The sequence below is a fragment of the Carcharodon carcharias genome, chromosome 10 (genome assembly GCF_017639515.1).
Source record: "Carcharodon carcharias isolate sCarCar2 chromosome 10, sCarCar2.pri, whole genome shotgun sequence".
Taxonomy (NCBI): Eukaryota; Metazoa; Chordata; class Chondrichthyes; order Lamniformes; family Lamnidae; genus Carcharodon; species Carcharodon carcharias.
Window position 1 is genome coordinate 154,631,429 of NC_054476.1, and position 18,390 is coordinate 154,649,818.

General features: G+C 41.1%; 1 protein-coding gene across 1 annotated transcript in view; it reads left to right on the top strand.

Annotated features, from left to right (window-relative positions):
* sgsm2 (small G protein signaling modulator 2) overlaps nucleotides 1–17,906 on the top strand; it is a 237,561-nt gene extending 219,655 nt beyond the window's left edge. Inside the window, exons 20-26 of the mRNA XM_041198274.1 lie at nucleotides 1,194–1,318; nucleotides 1,426–1,508; nucleotides 2,522–2,631; nucleotides 8,281–8,377; nucleotides 10,437–10,604; nucleotides 11,575–11,685; nucleotides 14,738–17,906. Coding sequence (XP_041054208.1) covers nucleotides 1,194–1,318; nucleotides 1,426–1,508; nucleotides 2,522–2,631; nucleotides 8,281–8,377; nucleotides 10,437–10,604; nucleotides 11,575–11,663 — 672 coding nt within the window. The 3' untranslated portion in view covers nucleotides 11,664–11,685; nucleotides 14,738–17,906. The remainder of the gene's footprint in view (nucleotides 1–1,193; nucleotides 1,319–1,425; nucleotides 1,509–2,521; nucleotides 2,632–8,280; nucleotides 8,378–10,436; nucleotides 10,605–11,574; nucleotides 11,686–14,737) is intronic.
* Nucleotides 17,907–18,390: the final 484 nt, after the last annotated feature.

Genomic DNA, 18,390 nt, shown 5'->3' on the forward strand with positions numbered 1-18,390 from the left:
GATTGATAGATTTTTGGATACAAAGGGAATCAAGGGACATGAGGGTAGTACAGAAAGGTGGGATTGAAATAGAAGATGACTCATGATCCTACTGAATGACAAAGCAGGTTTGAAGGGTGAAATGGTCTATCCCAGCTTCTATTTCTCATGTTCTTATCTTAGCTACTCTTTCTTGTCTCCTCCCATTTTCTATTTGTCAGGTTTTAGCTGTTTTATTCATAGTTTAATTAGAGATTATCCTACTGAACCATTACACTCTCAGTCTTGCACCATAGTTATTTAACTCAAAGTTGCTGACTTTACCATGTTTTCCTCGAACCCCTGCAAGCTGTTTAGCACCCCATCTTAAATGTGTTAAATTTGGTGTTCTCTCGGCTCTTCATAGGCCACATTTCACTGCTTATTCAAGGCTTCCCATGGTTATAGTCCGAGATTTGATCCTCAGTTTAAGATTGATGTGCAATTTCTCCATATCTCTTCATGGCTCTAGAACTCTTTTGAGATCTTGATTCATTCCTCTCATCCCTGGTAAACTGGCTTGCCTAGTTGTCCAGCAAAGTGACAACATTCAAGAAACAGAGGTTATGCTGTGCACAAGGGACTGATTCAGCCACTTGGACTTTGCTATTTTAAATAACTACAACCATTTGAAACGATTTACTGCAGTTCAACCAATTGATTATTCGCTGTGGGATTTTTTTTATTTGTTCCTGGATTGAGAGCAAGGCTGCATTTCTGATTGGGTTGCATGGCCCACTTCAGAGGCATTAAGAGCAAAACACACAGTCTGATACTGGAGTCACGGGTAAGCCAGATTCCCTGAAGGGCAGTAATGAGCCAGTTGGGTTTTTATGACAATCTGGCAGCTTTTATGGATATTTTGGCCTGGCGCCTTTATTGCTTTGCATGATTTGAACTCATAACCTCTGGGTTACTGGTCTAGTACTCACCACACAATCCACCAGAGCATCACAACTGGAGCAACACAGCTGATGTATTGTCATTGAATCTAAAGAAATGTGTAACAAAACCAATCAAAAAAAAAATGATGCACTGGGATTAGGATATGGCATAACAAGATAGCTGAGAATGATGTATTGGAAATCTATATTTAAATTGAGCATGCATTTATGAAGACTCTTATCTATAATTATTGATTATTGAACACAATTTGAATATTGCTTATCTCTTAGACAGAACTGATGGATGCTGTATCATTAAATTGGCATCGGATTGATAAGGATGTACAGCGTTGTGATAGAAATTACTGGTATTTTACTACAATCAACCTGGAAAGACTGAAGACTGTAATGTGCAGGTATGGATCCAAATCTGTTTACTACCTGTTAGATACATATCTAACATGTTCTGATTGTTTGATTCAATTATGTTTCTCATCATTTTTGTTTTCTCCTTGCCTTGCAGTTATGTGTGGGAACACTTGGATGTGGGCTACGTTCAGGGAATGTGTGACCTCTTGGCACCACTAATGGTTATTCTGGACAGCGGTAAGCAATTCACTTAAGAGATAGTGACAAGACTTGAATAAATGCTATAATTGCTCATTCCAATTTTAAAGTGCAAGTTTACGTGGCACAGTGGTCAAAACATCGACCCTGAAGTGCCAGATTTAAATTCTTATACATCTTGTAGGGAACATAATTGAAGATTCCAAAAATTCATATAAACTGAGAATAAAACATCACAAAATATTATGATTTCTGGACTCTCAGAAGCTCATTACAAAGTTGGTTATGATAAACTACAGGCAATGTACTACAGCACTACATGAGGGAAGGACATCCAATCTGGGGTTGATAACGAAACTATAGGGTGAACAGATATTCTGGAGTTAAGTTTGATTACTTTAGGGAAGCACTTATACCAAATTCGAGCGTGTAATTTAGGCTGATACTCCCAGCACAGCACTGAGGGGTTGCTGCACTGTCAGAGGTGTCAAACTGAGGCCTTGGGCTGACAAAAAAGATCACATGATGCTATTCAAAGAAGAGGAGGGGAGTGCAGCTGATGCACTGGCCAATACTTATCCTTAAACCAACATCACTAAAACAAATTATCCCGATCATGTTTCACAGTGATGTTTGTGGGATCTTGCTGTGTGGAAATTAACTGCACCATTACCTACATTACAATATTGGCTACACTTCAAAAGTACGTCATTAGCTGTAAAGAGCTTTGGGATGTCCTGAGTGGTGAAAGTAACTATATAAATGGAAGTTTGTTTTTTCTTTTACCCATACAGAGATATCCAGGCTGTGAACCATGGTCCACATGTGACCTTGATCCCTGGAACACCAAAACTCTTTTAGTTTCAGCGTCTTGAAGAAAACTATTGGAACTGAAATTTAAATATTGTATGCACCTCCCAGTCTTCACCATCTGCCCCATGAAACCAAAGGACAACCCTGGGCCCAGTAGAATTAGTTGTGTCACAGTCGAGTGCTTCACTTTGTATCTGTGTTTTTGACGGGAGTGTTTTTGTGTTCTGATTCCTGTTTAGAGCCCCTGGCGTACAGCTGCTTTACTCAGCTAATGAAGAGAATGAATCAGAATTTCCCAAACGGAGGTGCCATGGATACTCACTTTGCCAACATGAGATCCTTAATACAGGTAACGGGACACAGGAATAGGATACAAGTGTATTTACAGTGGGAAGACCAACATGAAGCATTGCATGAGACAAGGGTGTAAACCCCACTACTGCAGCTGGGGAATTTAAATTCAGTCAATCAGCCTGGAATAAAACAAGCTAGCGCACTGGGTCCACAGCCTGCAATGGTAACCATGTAACTATCAGATTGTAGTAAAAATCCATCCAGTTCACTAATGTCCTTTAGGGAAGGAAACTTGCTGTCCTTACCTGACCTAACCTGCATGCGATTCCAGACCTACAACAATATTGTTGACTCTGAATTGCCCTCTGAAATGGCCTAGCGATAGCCACTCAGTTGTAAAGAAAGCGGCTCACCACTGCCTTCTAAAGGGCAATTAGGGATGGCAATGAGTGCTGCCATTGCCATCAATGCCAATATCCCATGAATGAATTAAAAATATATTTTATGGGATTGGGCCGCCACTGGAAAAGCCAGCATTTATTTCCTACCCTGAATTGTCCTCCAGCTTGGTAGGGGCCATTTCAGAGGGCAGATAAGAGTCAACTGTGGGTCTGTAGACCAGACCAGGTAAGGATGGCAGATTTCCTTCCCTAAAAGGGCATTACTGAATTAAATGGGTTATCACAACAATCAGAGATAGCCATCCTGGTCACCATTACTGAGACTAACTTTATACTGCTAGATTTATTAATTGAATTTAAATTCCACCAACTGCTGCGGTGGGATTTGAACCCATATCCCCCAGAGCACTAGCCTGGGCTACTGGATTACAAGTCCAGTGGCATTACTACTACACCACCATCTCCCTATTTCTACGGTACCTTGCAGAACACCTAATACCCTTCTATTAGCAGGTAAAATTGTAACAGGGGAATAGATCAACAACTAATGAGATATCAGCTTCCCTTAAGGTTTATCCAGTGAGCAGTTTAATCACAAAAACTAGGAGAGTCCCAGATTTGAACTGCCAGTCTGTGTAAGCTGATTTTAGGAATACCGCATTACCTTAACAGTCCTGGAATAAAAAACCAGCCTGCAACTTATTTCTATTTAGTGGCCTCTGCTGCCAGCTGATACATATGGATGTTGGCTGAAATTTGCCTGCCCATTGGTGATGGGTATGGGCTGGGAGGCAGGAGGGCTGGCAAAAAATGATGTGGGGGAGGAGGCATTGAGGACTTTTGACCACAGAGGTGGGACTTGCTGGTAAGTGGCAAAATTCAGCCCATTGAATCAGGGGAGAATTGTGCTCAGCTCTCACATTTGCTGGTGTTGAATAGCTTGCCAAAATGTAATATTAATCAGAAATTCATTGAAGCTGCAGGGTGTACTGCTGCAATTCACCAAGTTTACTTCAACGGCATCTCCCATCTCTGAGAAGGACAAAAGCAGCCATCTTGTGCCTCCCAGCACCTCCCATGTTTCCCTCCAAGTAACACACCATCCTGACATGGATATTTACCACTGTTCAATTTAGCTAGATCATGTCTTTGAGCCCTTTGCCTAACACCATTGTGGGAGCACCATCACCACAAGGACTGCAGCAGTTCAAGCAGTAAACCCACTACCAACAGGTCAGGACAACTAGGGATGGACGCTGAAAGTGGCCTTGCCAACTTCGCCCATTTTATTGAAAACACTTTTAGAAGTTGCAGCTCGTATATGAATAATGACCACTTGCATGAGGTACTAGAGATCCTGTCAGCTGTACCCTAGCAAGAAACCAATGCCTTTAGGAGAGGAGGGGTGAAAATCGTTGTAGGCAAATAACAACCTTAAATGAATAGAGGTTCAATAAATGGAATATCAGGTCCATGAAGCAGCTGAGACCATCCCAGTCTGGAGTTGTGAACACTATCCATTCTGATTGGAACATAGGAAATAGGAGAAGGAGTAGGCCATTCGGCCCCTCAAGCCTCCTCTGATATTCAACTAGATCATAGCTGATCTTCTACCTCAATGCCATTTTCCTGCACTATCCCCATATCCCTTGATATCTTTAATATCTAGAAATTTATTGATCTCTGTCTTGAACATACTCAATGACTGAGACTCCGCAGCCCTCTTTGGTAGAGAATTCCAAAGATACACCACCCTTTGAGTGAAGAAATTACTCCTTAACTCAGTCCTAAATGACCTACCTCTTACTCTGACCTCTTCACCCCCACCCAAACCCCACCCCCCAGCAGCTAAGTGAAATATCCTTCCTGCATCTACCCTGTCAAGCTCTGTAAGAATTTTGTATGCTTCAATGAGATCACTTCCTATTCTTCTAAACTGGAGAGAATATAGGCTCAGTCTTCTCAATATCTCCCCGCAGGACAATCCCACTGTCCCAGGGATCAGTTTGGTCAACACTCGTTGCACTCCTTCTTAGGTACGGAAACCAAAACTGTACACGATACTGCAGGTGTGGTCTCACCAAGGCTCTATACAATTGCAGCAAGTTTTGCATCTTTACTTGAAGCCTCTTGCAATAAAGGCCAGCATACATTTTGCCCTCCTAATGCATGTTAGCTTTCAATGACTTGTGAACAAGGACACCCAGATCCCTTTGGACATCAACGCTTCCCAATCTCTCAGCATTTAAGAAATACTCTGCATTTCTGTTTTTCCTACTTAGTCATGTGATAACTTCACATTTTTCATAATATGTTCAATCTGCCATATTCTTGTCCACTCACTTAGCCTGTCTAAATCCCTTGAAGCTTGTTTGCACCCTCCACATGTCTCACATTCTCACCTGGCTTTGTGTCATCAGAAAACTTGGAAATATTGCATTTGGTTCCCACGTCCAAATCACAGAATCACACAGTGCAGAAGAGTCCCATCGAGTCTGCACCAACACATGAGAAACACCTGACCTACCTACCTAATCCCATTTACCAGCACTTGGCCCATAGCCTTGAATGTTATGACATGCCAAGTGCTCACCCAGGTACTTCTTAAAGGATGTGAGGCAACCCGCCTCCACCACCCTCCCAGGCAGTGCATTCCAGATCATTGTCATGAATTGTGAACAACTGGGGCCCAAGCACTGATCCTTGCAGTACTCCACCAGTCACAGCCTGCCAACCTGAGAATGACCCAATCATTCATACTTTCTGCTTTCTGTCCATTAACCAATTCTCAATTCATGCCAGTATATTACCCCCAATCCCAGGTCCTCTAATTTTCCTTATTAACCTCCTGTGCCGGATTTTATTGAAAGCCTTCTGAAAACCCAAATACACCACATCCACTGGTTACTCTTTATATCTATTATGCTAGTTACAGCTTCAAAAACTCTAGCAGGTTTGTCAAACATGATTTCCCTTTCTTAAATCCATGTTGAATCTGCCCAATCCTACCATTATTTTCTAATTGTCCAGTTATCACATCCTTTATTATAGAGTCTAATATTTTCCCTACTACTGATGTCAGGCTAACAGGTCTGTAATTCCTCATTTCCTCTCTGTCCCTCCTTTCTTAAAATAGAGGGGTTACATTTGCTCCCTTCCAATCCATAGGAAGTGTTCCAGTATCTGTAGAAATTTGGAAGATGACCACCAATGCATCCATTATGTCGACAGCCACTTCTTTCAGCACTCTGGGATGTAGATCATCAGGTCCAACTTTCAGCCCCGTTAATTTCTCCAACACTACTTTATTATGAATACTAATTTCTTTCAGTTCCTCATTTTCGCTAGTCCCTTGGTTTTTCAATATTGCTTAAAGGATTTTTGTATCTTCCTCCTTGAAGACAGATACACAATATTTGTTTAGTTTCTCTGCCATTTCCTTATTCCCCATTATAAATTCTCCTGCCTCTGCCTTTAGTGGGCCCACATTTATCTTTGCTAATCTTTTCCTTCTTACATACCTATAGAAGCTTTTACAGTCTGTTCTAATGTTTCTCGGTAGTTTACTTTCATATTCTATTTTCTCTTCCTTTATTCGTTTTTTGGTTCTCCTTTGCTGAATTCGAAAATGCTCCAATCCTCATGCTTATGTTTTTTTTGGCAACTTTATAAGTCTCTTCCTTTGATCTAATACAATCTTTAACTTGTCTTGTTAGCCATGGTTGGAGCACCTTTCCTGCTGGGTTTTTGTGCCTCAAAGGAATTTAAGTTTGTTGTAAACCATATATTAATTGTTTAAATGCTAGCCATTGCCTATCTACCATCATACCTTTTAATGTAGTTTCCCAATCTACCTCAGCCAATTTGCCCCTCATACCTTCATAGTTTCCTTCAACAAGATTTACGACTCTAAGTTTAGGATTGAACTACATCGCTTTCAAACTTAATGTAAAAATTCCATCATCTTATGATCACTCTTCCCTAGAGGCTCCTTTACAACAAGATTATTAATTAGCCCTTTTTCATTGCACTTTGCCAGTCGAATATAAGTTGTTTTGCTTTTAAAAGTTGTTCATACTACAATACGCCCAATGATCTATCACTCCCCGCTCTTTGTATTCCAGTCCTGTTTCCACCCATAGGGCAGGATATTGAGTTCGGCGAGCGGGGTTGGGGCGGGTGGGGGGGGGGTAAAATGACACGGGATGACATTGGGCGGAACTCCCGACGTCACCCCGCGTCATTTAAATTTTCAGGTTGGCGGGGAAGTAGCCGAATCAGTTGTGCGCCCACCGACCTGGCAATGGCCTATTGAGGCCATTTAAAAACTAATTGAAGTAGTTAAAGGACCTGCCCGTCCAACCTTAAGGTTGGCGGGCAGGCCAGGAGCCCTGGCGGGCTTCAGAGAAAGCATGAAACCTCATCCACGGGTGGGATGAGGTATCATGTAGGTTTTGAAAAATTTAATAAAAATTGAATTAAAAGTGATGGACATGCCCCAACTCATGTGACAGTGTCACATGAGGGGACATGTCAGGAAAATTTTATTTGTCTATTTTTCACCTTTTTGAATTTGGCACCGATCTCCCTGAGGCAGCACTTAGCCTGAGGGAGATGAGTGCACTCTTTCACGTTCATGTACAAAAGAGCTCACTCTCGACTGAAGGAATCCCACCCCCCCACCCCCTCACCGCTTGTACAGGGAGCGCATAGCGCTTCCTGGCGGACATCACTCTGGGCGGGCCTTGGTTGGCCGCCCACTTAAAATGGCGGCGCGGCCCCAATCAGGGGTGCCAATTGGAGGCGCGCCCACACACACCAGCTCGTGAACTCCCCCCTCCAAATGGGGGGAAAATTCTTCCAATAAAGTACTAGGCTCGATAATGCGTCAATTACACTGTGCATTAAACTGCAACAGTGAACAAAAACACCTGTGCATATTCAATTGTTTAAGAACTTATGATTGTGACTTTGTTTGTGTAGGTATGTCAGGGATATTCTGTACGGTATCTAGTGTGAACATTGCTGAAGCTCAGTGGGCCCACAGCCGGAGGCAATAATAACTAGCACTTGCGGCAATGGGATTTTCACTTTCAACATTGCTGTTGCCAGAGGAGCCTCCCTTTCAGCTGGTCCTCCAGAACTCTGGAGGCAGCAGTGCCAGGCCACTGACATTGATGGAAATACCATAGTATAAAGCGACTGAATTTTCACATCTTGACTTTGCAGATTTATCATAGATCACCCAACGTTAATTCTCGTCATCATACTGAGCCATGATATTATCTTCAATTCTGTTTCAGATTTTGGACTCTGAGCTCTTTGAGCTAATGCATCAGAATGGAGATTACACCCACTTTTATTTCTGCTATCGTTGGTTCCTGCTGGATTTCAAAAGAGGTAAGCACAAGAAATCCAGTAGATTTACAAAGGATAGTTTACATTGGCTCTCCCACCGTTCTTTTTTTTTGCCCATTTCTACTTCCCACTAGAATTGATTCATGCTGTGCACCTCCACCAATCAGGAGATTAGGCTGCCAACTTCGCTACTCCACATTAACTCAATACATTGCTCTCTGGATTTGAGTGATGCTGATAAGACTGTATTGATTGCCCTGAGAAGGTAATGGTGGACTACCTTCTGAAACCTCTGTATTCCTTGTGACTGTGCTTCCATATTGTGTTAAGTAGGGAATTCCAGGATTTTGACCCAAGTTAAAATAGTAATCTTAAGATAGTGACTTGGAGGTTTTATTATGATATTGCTGCTCCTTATCCTTCTAATGGTACTACTTTAACAACTGACCAGTGAGGCACACTTGTCAGACCCATGATCTCTCCAATGGTAAAATGCATATAAACACTGCAGAGAATGCAGCAATGTGACAAGACCCGAGACTGATCCAAAGTGGAACATTGATGAGCTTTGACAAAGGATTAGAGAGACTCAATTAATAAAGGTAGTTAAGTGTGAGCCTTATCAAGTTATTTACTTGTTAGGGACTAAATAAATCCAGAGTATCTTCTGACATATTAAAAAAGTTATATCTCAACATTCTTCCTATCAACTTTTTCTATTATAAATTCTTGTGATCACGTTAATTATGCAAACTTGTAATCATGCCCTCTGCAATGCATCAACTGGTGGGAGGGTTTTATTACAGCTGGTAAAGTTCACTGAGACAGTTCCCTCTATAAATGTAGGCATAGGAGTTTAAAATTGAAAAATAAAAAGGACAAAAATTCTCAGGACAGCTAGGGATGGGCAATAAATGTAATGTTGCCCACATCTGGAATTTTTTTTTTAAAAGAGAACAATTTTTTTTCACCAGAGGAGAAAATGTTTGAAATAATTTTCAAGACAAGGAAAATTCATAATGGAGCTGGATTCTATAATGTCTGCATTAGGGGATGAGATTTCATTTACCAAGTAGTCTTTTCTCATTCTGGATGTTCTCTTTGTGCAGTTACACTGTCTGGAAGACTAGCCCGAAACACTGTTTTCAACAGTGGCGTACAGGAATAGGAAGCCCTAGGAATGGAGTTCAGCACAATGTTGCCGGGTGCCAAGTGTTACTATGACAACTACATTATCATATCAGGTGTCATCTGTATGTTTAGGGCTTGCTATGTTAATTTTCATCCAGATTGTTCTGCAGTATTTGAATAATGCGTGTCTCTTAGAGACCTTTGCCCAACAAGTATGGTTTATGACCCATTTACCTGAAGGGGAATCAAAAGATACCTTTGATATTGTGCACTAGCCAATATTTATCCTTCAATCAAGAACAGTAAAAAAAAAGATTGCCTGCTCATTATTTTGTCCCATTGCATACAGTAGGCTCCCACAAATAGTAAATTCACTACTGCATTTCCTACATTACAATAGTGGCTACGCTTGAAAAGGTACTTCATTGGCTGTGTAGCACTTTCTTTTGTTCATGAAATAGTCTCTCCATCCTCACCCATCCCTATTACCCTACAGCAATACTTCCAATCTCCTAATTATCCCTCTGGTCAATGTGTTGGTTAATGCACTGCCCAGCACAGAATCAAATGGTCTTGAAGACCCTCAGCTCTGTCCTCTTTTTGTGCTGCGTTAAAAGGAAGAAAGATTTGTATTTATATAGGACTTAGCAATGCTGGGTTAGGAAGGAAAGATAATCAACCATGGCCTTGGTTGGAAAATGTGTATGTGCAAAGATTGCATGGAGATCAGATGGGGCTTGGTTACAATTCCTGCCGACGTGCGAATACTGGCATGCATGTGAAAAATAATCACTTGAGCTCCCTAACAAAATAACACCAGAACTTTTCTTCCCCAAAAGATTTCTGTTACTTTTCATTTGAGTCCATTGGTTGACCTGTTCATATTTGTGCTTGTGCATATAATCAATGTTACTTTCAAAATAAGTGTGTCGTGAAACACGTCACTTTAAGTGACTATCTTTTGGCACAGAACTCTTGTACGAGGATGTCTTCGCTGTGTGGGAGGTCATCTGGGCAGCAAAGTACATCTCTTCAGAGCACTTTGTCCTTTTCATTGCCTTAGCTCTGGTGGAAGTTTACCGTGAGATCATTCGTGATAACAACATGGATTTCACGGACATTATAAAGTTTTTCAATGGTAAGTTTGGCCTCTGGCATCCTCACAAGTGTATTTCACTTTCTCCGTGTTTTTTCTTAGTAGGCATGAAAGTTTTGATGCTGTCTCTTTTTTCAAATCTTCATCTGCACGACTCTGAATGTCCAGCTGGCAACCCCAGGGCATTCTGTTGACACTCAGTCACGGGCTCAAAAACTGAAGTGGCAATGTTCCCACTTGCTTGGGCAAGGAGTGGTTTTTAGCACAGGAAGACTTGCCGAGGAGAGAAAGAACACTAAATTCCAAAGTAGGCTGTCCACATCACTTGGAGGACAAAAGCAGTATATCCGGGGTATCACCCCGTTTTCCGTTCTCGAGTCAGCCTAGGAGGTCTCAACAGATTACGAGTGTTGGAGGTGCCACCACAGCCAGCCCCAGTCCTACCTTTGCCTTTCATATTTTCAACACTAAACAGCATCGAAGGAAAGAAAGTCGAACTGAGATTTTTTTTTTCAGCAAACCAGCCCGGGATGATGAGGCCAATTATAGTGCCCCTAATGGCTGAAATCAGCTAATTCAAGGCAGACTTGAGAATAACATTTGGAATCTTCCTATATGGTATTGCTCAGTTTCGCACCAGTTGTGCATTTACTGCCTCCGTGTATGAGTTTGGGAGAGGGTGTGCCATTCTTCTCTAGTTAGATATAATTTGCTGTTGACATAGAATGGTTCCAGAGATTGCGGCTACGTGGATGGGAAAATCATGACGATTTTAGATAGAGTACGTAAAGCGAAACTGTTTCCAATGTCCAAAAAGTTGACGACCAGATTTAAAGCGACTGGCAAAAAGAGCCAGCGGGTAGCGGAGGAAGAACTTGGTTATGCAACGAGTGTTTAAGGTTGGGGATGCACTGTCTGAAAGGGCGGAGGAAACATTCAAAAGTTGTTTTCAAAACGGAACTGGATTACTGCTTGAAGGGGAAATAATTTCATTGCTGAATTTTTACTTTAGAAATGGCGGAGCGACATGATGCCCAGCAGATGCTGAGGATTGCACGCGAGCTGGTCTACAAGGTGCAGACTCTGATCGAGAACAAGTGATGGAAATGAGGGAGCAGGAAAGGTACGCAGATACTCAGCTTCCTCCTAGCAAGCTTGAGTGGGGGAATCTGTCCCCTCTCCCTCTCTCTCTCTCTCCCCCGCCCCTGCACCGGCTCCTGTTTCCCTGCACTCGAAAAATGATGGTTCAAGAGAACGAGTTGGTCACTTGGTCCATACTTCAGAGGATGTTACGCACTGAATGGAAAATGCAAGGCATTGTATGGGAGGCCAGGAATTTCAAGAGTTGTGCTTACTTTTTTCTCTGTTAAGATTCATCAATCACAGTCACGTTCTAGAGATGCTTTAACATCGTTCGTAAACCCTCATTTTCCTTTAAGTTCCTTCCCGTCCCTGCCCGCTTTTGCGTCGTGTATGTTTTTTTTTCAATCTCAGTGAGTGCCTAAATATGAAATGTGCGGCAGAAAAAAGAACCTTTCACCATCCACGTCATATTCCTGTACCCTCAGACTGACAGACTGGTATATCTTAAACACAAAACGAGGAAAAAAGTGGGGTTTTTTTCCCCTGATTTTGCATTTGTGAATTCATAGTGTTTTTTAACGTCTGCAGACTGACTGATTGACTGGATTTGGATGGACCGGTGTATATTTGGAATACTTTTCAGTTCAGATTGATCCAATCTTATGGACTATTTTAGCATGTTTACATCAAAATAAGAGTTACTGATATTTTAGTTTTATTGAAGAATGTTGCCAATGACTAGATGTTCTACAGTTCTGTATGTTTCTGTAATTCTGAATGCTCCCAAAATATTGGGAGATAATTTCCACGTGTTATACAGTATTTGCTCTCTCAGAAGATTAATGGCTTAATCTTAGTATGTCTATCAGTAAATCTGGATTGAGTGGAATCTTTTTTGGTGTTTGCAGGTAACCAAACATTCAGATCCAGCAAAGCCAGTGTTGGGCTGTAATGTGGTATCAGTTTCCCCCTATATCCTCCCCCCACCCTCCCTAATTATTTGCATCCCTGTAGCCTTCCCCAATGGTTTGGATCATCATTGCAAATCTAAGCTCTGGGCTCCCCCAGCATCAGCCACCATTGCTGTTCTTTAGGGTTAGTCACTGATTTAAGCAAGAACTGGGGTGAGTGGGAGGGGCACAAGACTTTGATTTTAGTTTGTCCTTTGCTCCTTCTCCCCACATTAAAATTCCCCATCTCTGCGTGAAGCTCTTTCCAGCACCCCAATTAGTTGAAGAGGCAGGAGTCCTGAGACCCAAACTTCAATGACTTTCTGACTTATCATTAAAAAAATCAACTGCTAGGCCCTGTACATTACTGGGGTGCAAGACTAGATGACTCTTAATCGAACCTGTATGTATCAGAAATGAGTTATTTCTGCACTCTCATTGCCATTTTGACCTCTCTTGTACCTTATTCTGTAAGACAATGATTCCTTATTGACATGGTTTTGAAGATGCTGAGCACTTTGTTGAGTACAACTGTGTCCATTATTCATATGTAAGCCCTTAAAAAGTCACCAGATTATTCAACTCTGGGTTGGGTAGGGAAGTCAGTCTTGCTGTCATGTGATGTCCACTCCTGGTCACAGGAGGTATCAGGAACAGCCAACTTTGAGGTCAACTGTGGCACCCCTACCCTTGCCCTTGCTGCAATTGGCGCATTGAGCATAGATTGGGAACAGAGTCAGTTTTTCCTGATATTTATAGTCAAACCACTCCCTAGGTGAACTCACTGAACCACTGATTACATTGACAGTCTCCCTGCAACACAATTTGAAATCTCTTGTACTGAATATGAAGCAGAAAATTTTCTGCCATTTGTCCCTCATTAACTCTCAATGGCAAACTGAGAGATACCTAAAGCCAAGTGTCACATTCTCACTCTCGATGGCTAGTTTGGTGACTGCACAATAATAGGATTGTGAAACTGGGACCAAACAACCAAATAGAACTGTCACCGATTGCTGTGCAGGCATCAATTGCTATCCAGTGTGCTAGTGTGGTAATCATAAAACGTTAAACCTGAGTAGATTACAACAGATTTTTGGCAAAATGTTATCAAAAAAAAAATCACATCAAGTATGATTTGTGGATGTGTGGGTGTAGTTGGCATTAGCTTGAATGAGGTTGCATTTACAATCTAACCGCAGCATCGCTGCAAAACTGAGTGCACTGAAAGAATGGGCAGGGAGTGCAGCTTTTATTCTCTTACTGTACATTCCAGCCATTTTATTTTGAATTGTGCAGGAAATTGTGGTGTGCATACCCACATTTCCACAATGCGCACACCTGCTGGGTAAAGTTCTGTGTCAATATTGACACTCGGAAACATCTCAAAAATTAAATGTTAATGTGCATAATATAAAGGAGTTTCTCTCCATTTTGAGCATCTTGTGTATTATTTTTATGTTCAGTGTTACTGATTGCACTGAAGGGGAGGGTTCTAAGTTGGTATATAGATAACCCTACTTCAGTAAGCTACAGTTCCAACGCAAGTGTTAGGCTTTCGGTTTCATTGCTCATGCACCATTTCTTTTTCTCAATCGGAATTTTTTTTTTAGTTTACGGTCGTCCATGGCTTTGCTCACAATGAGTCTGAGGCTACATCTGTGTTGGGGGGGAGTGGGTGGGGGGGGCGGGGGGGGGGGGGGGGGGTGCAGAGGTAGAGGTGGATGCAACATGACCACTTAAAGTATTTGGAAAAACGTTTCAGAGTCTGCTCAAAGACAATAAACTAAGTGTTTATTAATTGGTTCAAATTTGCCAAGGATTTTCTGTGTGGCTACATGATAGACACATGATTTTTATATAGATAGATTTGAGAGTGGGCGTAAATCTGTTTTATTTTAGCAAAACTAAATATCAAATTTAACTTTTTTATCACAGTCATTTAGACACAATGTATTTTCAGCTTGAATTTGCCCCTGACCCACACTGTCTAAAATCTACCTCAGATAGTCGAGTTGTGAGTGTGGTGAATCCCTTTGTGTAAATAAAGCACTTTTTCAAGCAGTCAGCATTCATGCACTTAGAGAACCTGTATCCTTTCTCTTCTCTTTAATTTACTTAAGTATTCCCTTTCTTGGCCAGGCTTGGTTATATTTGAAAATAGAAACACTCTCACCTGGAGTGAGGTAGGAGTCTGGAACTCTCTGCCTGAAAGGCTGATGGAGGTGGCGTCTGGATGTGCACCTGAAGTCCTGTAACCTCCAGGGCTGTGGACCAAGTGCTGGAAAATGGGGTTAGGCTAGGTAATTTGTTCTTTCAGCCAGTGCTGAGACAATGGGCCAAGTAGCTGCCTTCTGTGCTGTAAACTTTCTATGATATCTTAATTACATTTCTGTATGGTCTCTGACGTGTGGAGCTTTTTTTCCCATTGTGTCCTTCTCTTCCTAAATAAGTTTGTTGATCTTCCACTATAACCTTTACAGAAAATCAGCCTCCGCAAAGAAATATAAATTGTTGTTTCTGCAAGATGATATTCTGAAGTTAAATCATTTGATTAATTGAAGCATTACAGTACATCTATTGTCTTATACGTCATAGCATATTGCGAGACCACACACAGCAGTTCATTGGCATCCTGTGAGTGGGAACAGCTATTAAAAATAAGTCTTTTTTTTGGAAATGAGGATAATTCCCCAGACCTCTAACAGAATTCAGCTAAAGGCAGAAACTGGATAAAGGTGTTGGTTTTTAATCATTACTCTTTGTAATGGGATGAGGAGAGGGTAGAAGGGTGCAAAATTGTCTTTTTGTTTAACTCTTTTACTTTGAGAAGGAAAATCCAACTGACGCCCAGACAAAGGAATAGAGACAACAGTCTTTGTAAAGTGCTTTTGAACATATTTATCCCACTGGTGCTGATTATTCTATTGCGAAATCCAGGTGAAGGGGCAAAAGCAAGTACACCAAAAGGCATATGAGAGAAGGCAAAATACTATAAATGATGGATGATGCAAGAGCCTGTACATTGTAGATCAAATGGAAGAATTGAAGGAGGCCAGGGGTGTGAAGGCCTGTGAAAGATTGCGTTAGACAAGACTGCAGTTTGATGATAAATACATATTCCAATGTTCTTTTTTGCCAGTATTTTTGTGCTTCATAATTAAGCATTCCAGTGACATAGAAAAATTTTAAAACTGACAAAGTATCTCGAATAGTTTCCCTATAGCTTTGGATAATACCTGAAAGCTGTGATACATTGGTCTGGTGATAAGCCATAGTAGTTTTGTTAGGTAAACAATATCAAGGTGCAATGACAGGTAATTGGAGCTGAGGTGCTGATCAGCCACATTCAAACTGAATGGTGGAGCAGGATGGATGGTATGGATGACCCATCCTTGTTCCTATTGTAACGTGGCACATCATTTAAAAAGCAGGTTTACATTTGGATGTTAAATAATAGTAATAGTAAAAAAAATTAATTGTGGAGAGATTGGGAAATATTTGCTCTCCATTCACCACACAGTGGGGTTAAATTGCTCTTTAAATGAGTGATAGGGGAGCGCCTTTATTCGTCATAATCAGCTCCAGAAGTTAAAATCTAGGACTCTGAAGTTTTGAAGCATGCGATTTCTGAATATGATTTTGTTTTTTTTAGCAAGTTGCTTAGCTCAATAACTTAGATTTATATAGCGCCTTTCATGTAGGAAGAAAAGTCCCCGAGGTACTTTGTTAGAAAAGAAAGCACAAGTGTCCTCTTGCTTATCATTGAGAAATTTCACCCTGTACCTCTAAACTTTTACTGCTTATGAAATATAGGAATGTGTGGCTTCTGCTTTAAACCTTCTTGAGGCAATGATTGTGTTCTATAATTGGACTTTGTGTCATATTCTGTTGTAAGTACTGTACATATTTAACTTGTAAATTGTCAGTGGTCAATCTGCTCTATTTATTGTATCCTGTTTGTGTTTGTGCTCTACTGCAAACAGCTGACTTGGTTCCAAATTTATAGAGAATGTCATTCAACTTGTGATCATCAACTAGGCTGCGTTAACTCTCCCACTCATGCTTATTCCCTCCAAACAGCCTTTTCATTTGAAGTTGACAAGCATACTCTGAGGCATATTTCAGCAGTTTATTGCATTCCAAGTGGAGCGATTGTTTCAAAGTTCTGCAAATTGCAGAACATTGGGTAATCCTTTCAGGCAATAAGCTCCACTCTGCGGAGTCCTGTACAAAGAGGATGAGTGAAGTATTAGAATTGCAATTGCCACTAGTTAGGGCTCCCACATGGTTATGTGGCCAAAGGACCAGCAGGGAAAAGAATTCAGAAGAGGGGGTTGTGGACAAGAATATCTCAACCACTGAGTTTGTAGTCAGTCCCAGCTGGCTTCTCAGGGCGTTTCTGAATATTCAGTGATGGGGATTTATCATAGAGCACATTATTGTCTCATCTTCAGGATGGAAATGTCAGACACCGTTCATTCCAGGGCTGTACATCGTCTGATGCTACAGCTTGACTATAGCACAGCTGTCTGTGATTTTGTCTGCTAACTATTTTATTTGTATTATGAAAGTGGTGTGTGTGCTTTGCAGAAACCTCACCTGTCTGTACAATCTAAGACACTTTGTTTTAAAAATACGACACTGTCAGAAAAATCCTCAAACAACATGCCCCTATGAAAGAGTAGGTTGGACCTGGATTAGAATATTTTTTATTAACAAGTATTTATTTTCTTTACCCCGTTATTTTTGGCTACTTAACCACATTGCTTTTGATCTAATTAAAAATATTCTGAACTGCAGGAGTTGGAGAAGGGAAGGACAAAAAACATAGCTCACAGCACCAGTCATTCTTCAAAGGGCATAACTTGCCTCAAGTTTTCTACCTGAAATAGTTTCTAGGCTTGTTCAATGAGCCCGGGACTGACTATGTATAATATTGCTGCATGAACCCTAAATACAATTGTATAAAATTTCTTTGCCTGCTATTTTGATGGTGGCATTGGACTGATGAACACTTGTGTTAAAAGGATGGGTTTGTACACTGATGTGCACAGTTTAATTTATGACTGATCATTTCTTTCCCCAACCTCAACCAGAATGTGAATGTTACGAATAAATCTGAAGCTTGCACTGCCTTTGAAATGTGGTTTCGATGATAAACTCACAGCAGTGAATCAATGTGTGCAACTTTTGTTTACCTATGTTATGTTGTACGTGTGAGGCTGCACCTTAAACTTTGTGTGATGCATTATTTATTTATTTTTGGATTTTCTTTACACTCTATTGAATGTAATGTTGCATCAATAAAATATTGTCTCTGCATTATTTTGTTGTCCATTGTACAGTCGCATCTGGCCCAAGAAAATCTGATTCTGAAGAACGAAAGAACCACTTACTATTCAGCAACCTCCTCAAGGCACTTTTCAGCCAATTGTTGAATTGCAGTCACTGTTACATAGGCTAAGGGGGGGGGGGGGGGTCCACCATTTTGTACACAGCAAGGTGCCATAAAACAGCACTAAGATGATGACCTGCTTTTTATTAAATGGAGAATTATCTTATCCTACAATTCATTTGATGTTTGTGGGACCTCTCTGTTGGTTGGGCACTGAATATAAACTAGGGTTTTACTCTTAGAGCCATGAGACCTTTAATATCCACTTGACTAGAGATGCAGCGCCTCAGTAGGTCATCTCCTCCAACAATGTAGCGCTCTCTCTGTACTGCAGTGGAGAATCAGCCTACATGACATGCTCAGAAATTGGAGTGAAGCTTGTACTCACGAAATTGGA